This window comes from Ctenocephalides felis, unplaced genomic scaffold (genome assembly GCF_003426905.1).
Source record: "Ctenocephalides felis isolate EL2017-DRISC unplaced genomic scaffold, ASM342690v1 CF-g0.4_SCAFFOLD_01492, whole genome shotgun sequence".
Taxonomy (NCBI): Eukaryota; Metazoa; Arthropoda; class Insecta; order Siphonaptera; family Pulicidae; genus Ctenocephalides; species Ctenocephalides felis.
The window spans coordinates 38,462,698-38,474,042 of record NW_020537646.1 but is presented as its reverse complement, the minus strand read 5'-3'; the positions used below and the strand labels follow the sequence as shown (position 1 = coordinate 38,474,042).

The 11,345-nt window shown below is 29.7% G+C and overlaps 1 protein-coding gene across 1 annotated transcript in view; it reads right to left on the bottom strand.

Moving 5' to 3' along the window:
• Positions 1 to 204: 204 nt before the first annotated feature.
• The window catches only part of LOC113371217, an 80,094-nt gene continuing 68,953 nt past the window's right edge, over positions 205 to 11,345 (bottom strand). The window contains exon 7 of the mRNA XM_026611856.1: positions 205 to 307. Coding sequence (XP_026467641.1) covers positions 205 to 307 — 103 coding nt within the window. The remainder of the gene's footprint in view (positions 308 to 11,345) is intronic.

The window sequence follows — 11,345 nt, the reverse complement described above, 5'->3', positions numbered from 1 at the left end:
ATGTGATGTGTGTATTCTTTGTGTAAATCTTCATTTGTTCTTGAGTATTCTCATTGAAGATTATTGAGTCACCAACTGGCTGACTTGTGTTCGATGTCGTGTGTCCGTGTAATGAGACGTGTATATCATTTTATAGTTATTTGCAATAAAAAAGACAAAAAGTATCAAAATAAATGGAAAAATCTGTTTTTATCGGAGTGTCATTTAATAGACTTTTAGCATATTCTTCTCATCGAAGCCTGCCGAATGTCCAGCGTTTCGAACAATGAACGATGTTCCGTCGAAATGCATTCTTCGTTCTCCGCGTCTGTGGAGAAAAAAATCAAGGATTAAATCAGAATTTAGAAATTTCATATTTGCAATTTGATATTTTTCAATATTGAAAAAAAAACTAAGTTTACGCATTCTTATCATCAACCACAATTTTTTTTCTGTGATTAATACACCAAATACTCCAAATTTATACTAGTGGTGTATGGCATCTAAGGCAAATTGCTGGAACTCCCCGAACCGTAACGAAATTTTCGAGGAATATTAAATGTTTTCAAATAGATTATTATTAATTCTGTAACATTTTCTAATATTTATAAGAATTATATAAACTGAATTACAAGGTTAAAATTATGTATTTAAAGTATAAGTGAGCTATAAAACTTTAGCCAGAATTAAAAATAATATCTGATTTTCTTTCGATATTCAAAAAAAAAAAAATAATAAAAAAAAAATTAAAAATTGTCAACACAATAAGAAAGTTTTTTGAATCAATAAAATTCGATGCTTAGTTCTCTCAAACACTGCAATTTTTTGTACATTTAGCCTTGTATCTTCAAAATGGCTGAACCTGCCTTTGCCTAAAATTAATCATCACTTTTACCAATCATTACAAATTACATGTTTCTGCACTCTTTGTTCTGTATTTCCGTAACGGCTGGACCTGTCTTTACCAAAAACCAATCAGCACATCTCCTTGTCAATAGAAATTGAATGTTTTTTGAACCATTCAAATCGGTGGACAAAAACGTGGACAAAAAAATGCGGACAAAACACACACACACATACATATTTTTTTTCTGTGGTAAGCCAAAATGTTCAGAAACATCTGAAACGTGAAGATGTGCAAAAATTTACATTTTTGATTTTCGGCCCATTGAACAGGTGTTAAGGTAGTATTTTGTGTATTTGAAGCAAGTTGCAAAAACTTATCCATATGTGTGAATAAACGACAAGATCAAAAAAATTTAAGGTTTGATGAAATTTTCCGCATTGTAACACTTACCATTGTAAAGTTCGAAAAATATAATGAATTTTGTAAATATATTTTCTGCTGGCCAATGACATTTAGAGATATTCGTTAAGTCTTACAATCTTCAGCATCATAAAAAGTTACAAAGACCCTGCTGATCCATAGAACCTAACCAGCAGCATTTCTAACTCATGTCTTTGGAACATGTTTTTAAATTTACAAACTCTGTTTATAACTTTTTGTGGTAACGTGATCGTGAATATTAGTTGAAAACAGCTAGGCCCTTTTCAACAACTAATTACGAGGAAATTACTTGGTTGGTTTTTACCAAAAATTATTTGGCCAACTGATATTTCAATCAGTTTCTGTCGATTTAGAATGTCTACCTAAAACTAGGACAAACTAGTGGTGCAAGACATGGTGCTTGAAGGCAAATTGCTAGAACTTTCCGTACTATAAAATTTTGTTAAAACTAAATTTTTTGAGTATTTTGACATTGAAGCGCGTAAGCGCTGTATCTCAGTCTAACGGTTAAACATTATAAATCTTGGTATCGAATCCTTAGAAATGTGAACAAAATTTATGCTTATTATTAAAAATCTTTAGAATTTTCTGGATTTGATGTGCATATGCCTAATGATAACTTTTGGCCACCAAATGGCATTTTTTTTAACTTTTTTCATTGTATCTTGGAATCCGCAGGATGTGCCTTTCCAAAAAATCGAATTTGAATTGCGTCAATACAAGTAAAATGTTTTTTGAATCATTCGAATTGGACGCTCCGTTTTCTAAAAATTGGATTATCGTTTTTGGCACTTTTACTCCAAGTCTTCGAAACGGCTGGACTTGCTTCTGCCAAAAACCAATCAGCACATCTCCTCATTAATAGGAATCGAATGTTTTTTTGAATCATTCAAATTGGTTGATCCGTGCTACTGTAGTATATACACACACATACATAAATCCATTTATCTAAGGTATGCCAAAATTTTCAGAGGGTTTCGAAACGTAAAGATTTAGAATAAAAATGATTTTTTGCGATTACTATAACTTTTCACTTAGCTATTAATTGCAAAGCAAACGATTCGGTCGATCGAAACAAATAACTAGTCAACGCAAATCCTTATTCAGTTTTATCATGTGGCTTCTAAATTCAGTGCAGATTTTTTTTAAAAATGTCTATTAATGACAAAATTTGTCTCGTATACACATAAATTTATGTAAACAAAATTTATTTATTTTTTGTGTCAAACTGCTTAACTTTCACCACTTCATCATTTTGTCGACTATAGAAAACTTTATTGAAGGCATTAGTGACGAGTTTCCAAGCTACTGCATCGAAAAAGTAAAGTTTTGTCAATTGATTAAATTATATATGTCAAAGAGCGTTTAAAGCAGCCCGGAAAATTTGTAATTACACTGCTATGGGTGGAAGTTCAATGATAAAGTTTTTTACAAAACTACATTTACAGTTTTTTACAAATGGTTATACAAAATTCCAATATAGAGATAATTGCAAAGTTTTAATTTTATTACATATTGGAAAAAAGTTTTTTGTAATACGATAAATTTTAACAAGTTTAAAAAGTTCAAAATTGACAAAATATGTGAAATATTAAAAAAATACATTTTTTTTCAAAAAAGTTTATTATTTTCAAAAATCTCATATTTTTACTTTTTAAAATTTAAAAATTAAATTTTTTGTACGACAAGTTCCAGCAATTTGCCTTAAGGCTTGATGCCATACACCATTAGTTATTATTTTCAATTTGGACACAAAAATAAACAAGAGAATCAAATTTTAATGCCCAAGATCTTGAGAAACTATACATAATATACTCAAATGCCTTTTTTTGAACATTTTCTCTCTTAATGAGGTATTCTAGTGTAGAGCAGATTTTTAAAGTGTCGTAAAAGAAAGCAATAAATGTTTTTACTATCTATTTTATTACCACTTATTTATTAATATTATTAAAATACAAAACAAAAATTAAAAAATAAAAAAGTTTAAATTGTAAAACCTGGCAGCTGATGAAGTCGGTGGTCTCAAAAAATTGGCACCTCAGAAAAGATTATTAATCTTTATACAAATTGGCGACTGTTTGAAAAAAACGTGTTTGTTTACTGTTTTTTTGAGTTTCTCGAATTTTTTAAAAATAGTAAAAATTGGAATTTCGGTAATCCTAGTTCGGGCTATAGATAGGTCTATAAACAAGACGCTCTGTACATTCCAAGTGAATCGGTCGATTAAAACTCGAGAAATCGTGTCAACAGTACTGAAAAGTCTGTTATGAAAAAAACGCATTTAAAGTTTTGCGTGAAGCCAAACTAGTATGGAGACCGAGTCAGTAAAATGCCTATATCTCCGAAAATATTTCAAATTTTCAAAAATCTTCTCGTACCCATATTCTTAGATTTTAAACTTTGAAAATATGAAAAAAAAAATCGATTTTATTGAATTTCTACACTAGAATACCCTCTTAAATTTCTGTAACCTTGCAGAAGTCTATCAATCTAAATCTAAATATCATTATAAATCAAAATCATTAAACTAAATGCAACCCCTAATTGCTATGGCGTTTAATGAAACCACTCTTTAAGGGGGGCGATACATGTAACAAGAAAAAAAAAATCGATTTTTTTTTCTTTCATAAATCGTTACAATAACATCTCAAAAATATGCCTGTAAATATTCAAAACAAAATTATCATTATTTATACAATAAAAACTCATTTAAGTGCCATGCCTCAACTCGACGCTTGAGTGCTATTGTACTCTTATCTGTTTCTGTGTCAAAACTTTAAACGCGTTTTTCTCAAAACGACATTTTTGAAATTTGCGGGCGTGATAACTCAAAAAGTTCTCAACCGATTCCAATGAAATTTTGCACACATCTACTTTACAGTAATAGCTTCTAGTTAAACCTCAAACATTCCAAAAAAATTTTCAACTAGTGGGGTGGGTGGCATCGTGCCTTAAGGCAAATTGCTGGAACTTCCCGTACCGTAACGAAATGTTCGAGGAATATTGAATGTTTTCAAATAGATCATTATAAATATTGTAACATTGTCTAATATTTATAAGAATTATATAAACTGAATTGCAGAGTTGAAATTATTTGTTTAAAGTATATTAGAACTATAGTCAGAATTAAAAATAAAATCTGAATTATTTTCGATATACAAAAAATTAAAAAAAAAAAAAAAAAAATGGTACAATTTTTTTTTTCCAAAATCAATTATTTTGTTAAGACAAGCAGAAAGTTCTTTGAATCAATTGAATCGGACGCTTAGTTCTATCAAAAACTGCTATTTTTTGTACATTTGGCTCTGTATCTCCGAAATGGCTGGGCCTGCCTTTGCGAAAAACTAATAACCCCTTCTCCCAATCATTACTAATTGAATGTTTTTTAGATCATTCAAATCGGATGCTCCGTTCTCTCAAAAACTCGATTTCTATTTTCTGCACTCTTTGCTCCTTATCTCCGTAACTGCTGGACCTGTCTTTGCCAAAAACTAATTAGCTCTTCTCCTTATTAATAGGAATCGAATGTTTTTTAAACCATTCAAATCGGTTGATCCGTACGCCCGAAAACGTGGGCGAAAATTTGTATCCATACATACATACATACACACACACACACACACACACACACACACACACACACATCCATTTTTTCTGAAGTATGCCAAAACGTTCTGAAACCTTCAAAACGTCGAGAAATGTAAAAATTTTCAATTCCGATTTTCGGCCCATTACAATAACTTACCCTACGGGAAGTTAAAAATTAACCCTTTTACCAAAAAAACCATTGAAAAAAAGGTGAAAAATCGAACTTTTTTTTTCTAAGGTGTGCCAATTTACGATTTTGTGACTTTTTTAATTTTTTTTTGGTTTAACTAGAAGATATATGTTTTATAAACACGTACAAACTAATTTTTTTAAATTCAGATCACCGTACGATAAGTGAGAACGCCCGCAAATTGATGGCGTTTTCCGAGAGGGTCTTGGCAGATTTATTTTTACGGCAGCCATTTAAAAAAAAAAAATAAAAAAATAATTTTTTTGTGTATTTTAATATATAATAAATAACCCTAAAAAAGTTCAAAAAGATTCAATCATTCCTTCCCAGTTTAAAAAGTCCTCAAAAAATGGTAAAAATTAAGGCGATTACATGTATCGCCCCCCTTAACAAACGTTCCTTCTCGAGCAAGAAATTGCGTTCGTTCAAAGGTGAAATAATTGTTTCTCTCTAAAAACTACTTAATTGCGCAAAAGTAAATTTTAATGAAGTACAGACAGAACAGAACTATCGTGAATTGTTAATTGTTGTGCTTGATATCAAAGGAATCGTGTGTCAACACTAAATACAACTCAGATGAGTTTCATTGATATCCTTACGGATAGATGAACGAAGGAACGAGCTTTCATCAGAAATTGAATACAGCCTGTTTCATTAATTATTCAACGCGTCATGTGCTCTAAGATGAACGTTTGCCTAATATAAGCATTCTGGGATAGATCAGGAGGATTTAATATCGACAATAACGTAATGCAGAATATTCTATGAGGATACTAGAAGTATGAGATAATTTGTAACATAATTTGCATAAGTAATTATGAATTTTGCGATTGATTGCAATAAAGATTCAAAAGTGATACATGACAATTATTGGCATTACTTGTCACACTATAGTTTTAGACTTAGACTTATCTAAAGCTAGATATATAAATCTTACCAATTTTTACAGAAGTTTTAATTAAATTAACTACGGCTAATTTAAGTTTAAGTTATAGTAATCAAAAAAATTTTGTTTTAGAGGTTTTTGAACATTTTGGCAATCATTAGCAAAAATTGATATATGTAGGTGTGTATGTGTGTGTGCTCGGATACAAATTTTCCTCGATGATCTCATGAACATGGATCATGAACATAATCATTCAACCGATTTGAATAATTAAAATAAAAACATTAGTTTGGTATTGACTTAGAGACGGTGCTAACTAGATCTTGGCAAAGGCAGGTTCAGCCGTTTCGAAGATAAGGGGCAAAAAGTGCCAAAATTGGTACTTTAATTCTTGAGATAACGGAGCGTCTGATTTGAATAAATTAACAACCATTTTATTTGTAATAACAAAATGAAGAACTGATAAAATTTTTGGAAAGGCAAGTCTGGCGGTTTGAAGGATTCAATAAAAAAAATGACATTTGGCGATCAAAAATGATCATTAGACATATGCACATCAAATTATCAGATATTTTATAGAATTTTTCATAATAAGAACAAATTTTGTTTACATTTCTATGGGTTCTGTACTAATGTTTCGAATTTCATCTCTACCCAGCTAATGCACCGTAATTACTTTGAAAAAAGTTCAAAATTTACAACTTATTTCAAAATATGAAAAAAATCTAAATTTTCAGTCATTTTTTTTTAAATTTAAAAATTCTCAAAAAAACATTTTTTTCATAATTAAAAAAAAAGAATCTTCTTTAAAAATTCTAATTTTTGGTACGGGAAATTTCAGCAATTTACATCGAGACATGATGTCGTTCAGTTTTTTTTAAACAGAACTGCACGTTCTTATGAGATATTGTAAAGATATTTCTTAACTACCTAATCTTTCTCTTATTTTGGCTATTTTTACCTGGACACAATATTTGCCAGTATATTCTCAAATAAATATGTATGTCTTACCAACTCCCTGTAGTACATACTATATTTTTAAAGAGGGCTTTTCAAAGTCGACCGACTTGAGAAATTTCAAATTCACAGATCAACAAAGTCTTTATTCTGAAAAACTTAGGGCAATTGTGTTATTTTTAACTTACCAAAGAAGAAAACCGTAAAAAAAATTGTCGATTTTATAAAACCTTTTTAACGATAGATATATCATAGTCTTAAAGAACATACTAAAATATTACGGCTCTACAACAAGTCATTTAATTTAAAAAAATCATCAAAATTTAAAAAATTAACCAGTTTTTTTAAAAGTTTATTAAAATTACACATTGAGTTGACGTTTTCTCAAATAATGCAATATAGATTTCAAAAATTCAAAAACCATTCGATGTAACACGATAAAAAGTATCGTTTTTTTTAGTAAGTAGTAGTTTTTTTTTGTAATTAGCAGAAAAGCAAAAATTTTTCTTCCACGTTTTAACTAAAAATTCTGAATCGATTTTAAAAAATCAAAAACTATTTGAAAGATGGCCTGAGCCCCCCATCAAAATTCATGAGTGGGCTCAAGCCCACAGAGCCCACACGGTTCCGACGCCACTGCAAGTGAGCAGTCATCAAAACTTCTCCAATTGAGTACAAAATGTTACAATTAATTTAAATGATTAAATAATATCAGGAACTACTTACATAAATACATTTTCTTTACATAAATATTCTTTACATAATTCTTTACATAAATACATTTTCTTTTATATTTCACACGTAAAAAGAATTTTCAACGTTTTTAAGAAACTTTAACATGGCTATAAAGCTCATGCACTAAACAGTCCTACAAAAATTGGTTGAATTATATTATTTAATTAAAATTTAGAATAATAAGCTACAATTTTAAGACATACAAGCGCGTGTCTGTGCAATATAATTAATATAATCACAGATAATTTAGATATGATGAAGAGATATCAATTGGAAATCGCAATGTTTATATTCAAATAAAAGAAAAAGCTTTATTTTGAAACGGTTGAAAATTTTGTTTAAATATCTAAATCTCAATTTTGGTTTATAAGCTCAATTATAACATATTTTCGGAAGTTCATGCAACTTGCCTTAATGACAAAATGCTACTTTCAACTAGATTTTTCACTGTGGTCCTAATAATGTTATTCACTGTTACTGCCAAATATACAATGGAAAAATTGATAAAAACTAATCGAATAATGGTCATAATTTCAAGCTCTAGGTTGAATCAATCATATTTTTTTGTCAGGACATATAAGGTCAATGCTATAACCCTATTTCGGCTAGACGTCAAGGTCTGGGACATCCTGTATACATATATATATATATATATATATATATATATATTATATTTTACTGTATACGTGGTTTTCAACTATATATTACGTAACCCTTTTTCCTGTGAATCATTTGATAGGGAATACGTGGAGATAACGTATATTTAACACGAACTGCCGTAAATGTGATATATGAACTTTCCCACATGTGCAGCATTAAATATTAAAGGAAAATCATAAATCATGTACAACCGTACAGCCATACACATTGCGGTATTAGCGCCTAATAAATTTATTAGAAGCGTGCCTCTTCGTGGATTTCTTGGGTTTGCGAATGCTCTTCCACGAGGATGGGCTATGAGTGAATTTATAGGCTCCCGTGCGATGTGGATATTGAAGGGTTTCGTAATTTTATTACATGTTGTAAATTTTAAAGGAATCATTCGTCATGCTTTAAACATATGATATAATCATCAAACAATTCATTAATTATTCATGAATGAGCCAACAATTGTATTTCGAAATATTTTTGAGTATCCAATAATTAGTTAGTACATGGGTTTCAAAATGCAATATAGCAATCGCAGTATTGATTATCTTCTTATATATAAAAATGAATCGCAAAATGTGTTGGTAAGCGCATAACTTAAGGGGGTATTCTACTGTAGAGTCATGAATTTCACCCGGTTTTTGAAGCGCTGTATAAAGGAAACAAATAATATTTTCACTATCGATTTTTTTATCATTTGTTTATTGATATTTTATCATTACATCAAAAAATTATTAGAAAAAAAAAATTAAAATTCACAAAGTTATGAGCAGTCAAAGTGGAAGTTCCCAAAAAAAGAGGGTGTCCTGGCGTACATGATTCCAACCCTCCTGGTGATTTGAAACATAAAAAATAGATGGATTCTTAATTATAATAGATGCCGCTATCGTATGAACCTTGGATAAGTTAAAAAAATTGTTTTTGTTTGAATGGCGGCAGTTTGAAAAAAAAAAAATTTTTTTCATGTTTTCTTAGCAATTCCGTATTTTTTAAAAATACTAAATGAGAAGTTATAGTTTTGGGCAAGGTCCATACGATAGAGCGATGTATAGAGAAGACCCTCTCCAAATTTGAAGGAAATCAGTTCATTAGAACTCGAGATATCTTTACCGCCAGCTTGAAAAAAGTAGTTCCGAGAAAAACGCGTTCAAAGTTTTGAGACAAGTCGGACCCGAACCGAGGGCACCTCACTAAAACGGCTATAACTCAGGAAATAATAGTAATTTTGAAAAATCCTTTTAATGACATATTTTTGAATAACTAAACTTTGAAAATATGAAAAATAATTTTTTTCGATTTTTTCAAAATTCTACAGTAGAATACTCCCTTAACCACGCCTGGACCAATTTGGCCAATTCTTTTTTTAAATTTTTTGTTGAAGTTGAAAGATGGTTCTTACGGCAAGAAAAATTCAAATAATTTCCGGGAAAGCCCTAAAGACAGCCTTTTTCTTCTTCTCATACAAACGTTTTGTAACTAAAACGTAGAATCGATTTGAGCTTTTTTGCTATTATATAAAGTTCATATTAAATTACAAGCACTCACTGTATACTCTATTTTGAAAAGTCTTTCTGAAGTTTGTTAAGGAAATTTTCTAGGATGTATGTGATTATAAAGTACTGGGATGTATGTGCAATATTGTAGAAATAAATGGAAAGAATGCAAAAAACGACATGTTATTGTTTACATTGAAAACAAATGAAAACTATCATCTGCCAAAAATTTCAATTTACTTTTGAACCTAGACAATATTAGAATATGTATAATAAATTTATGATTATGAATAAAAAAAATAAAATGTCTATATTATTATTGTCAAAAAGCAGCTGAGATGTGCCAGAAATTAAAATAATATAAAATACAGTATATGTATGGCAAATTGATTGATACACATATAAACAGGATATGACAAATTAATTCACTTAAAATATAAAATTAAGTATTAATCAGGGCCGGTCCTACCATTGATGCGACGCATGCGAAAAATAAGAGCGCACTTAGGGGGCGCCAACACAAGATTTGGATATTAAATTTTCAATATAGTTTTTTCTTCAATTAGAATTACTTTGCATCTTTTCGCAGAGAATTTTTACATCAAATGTAGGGATCACGGATTTTTCTAGAGCTTGCATAAAATTTTTACCTCAAATGCAGGGATCACGACAATTTCGATTTCAAAGCGACGATTGGAACACACTGTCATTAAAATAATTTTTATGTGATTTTTTTATGAATTGCCAAACCTTTTCTATGCTTTGAAATATGTGCAACAAAATACTGTTTATTTATAATATACATAAATGTAATAATATGAACGATTTACCATGTAATGCAAACGTATGATAACACTCGATGGTGGACACCTTATGTATGAATCCTTCTTATGTATTTTCTATTTTATTTAAAGAAATATATGTTTTTGAACTTTTGAACAATCGTAAATCTTGGATATGAAAAATGTACCGATTAGATGTAAAATTGTAATTCTAAGGTTCGAAATATTTTCTGGACGTTTCAAGTAATAGTGAATTGTTTGACATCAAAACTTAAAAAAAAAACAAGGTGTTTGTGAACGAAAACGTCTGTAAATATTCTAAGAATTTTAAAGCTATTTGATGAAACTAGATAAGAAATCGCATTGATAAGTTGGTCGAAACGTTTCTTATAGTTAGTAGGTAAATGTAAAAAATTTTGAACCAATTTTGAAAGTTCAAAACCTGTTTGAAAGATAGCCGTTGAAAATCGCCGTGATTAAATGAAATCGTGCTTTCGTAAAGATACAGCCTGGCCGTTTCTTGTTTCTTTAGTTTTTTTTCGCCAATTGTTGTATGGATATGTATCAAAATATGTACACATAATAAATATAATCATAATTTTTCATTAAGTTGATTAAAACTGTAAAAATGATAAATGAACACATGAGCGAGTATCATACCAAAAATTTGTGCTTCTTGTTTGAAGCTTAGGCATATTACAAATTCAAGTCACAATCCTTTATTAATTTGTGAAAATAGATGAAAATACACATATGAGGGTATATCAAAGAGAATAATACGTTATCTATTCCTTAAACA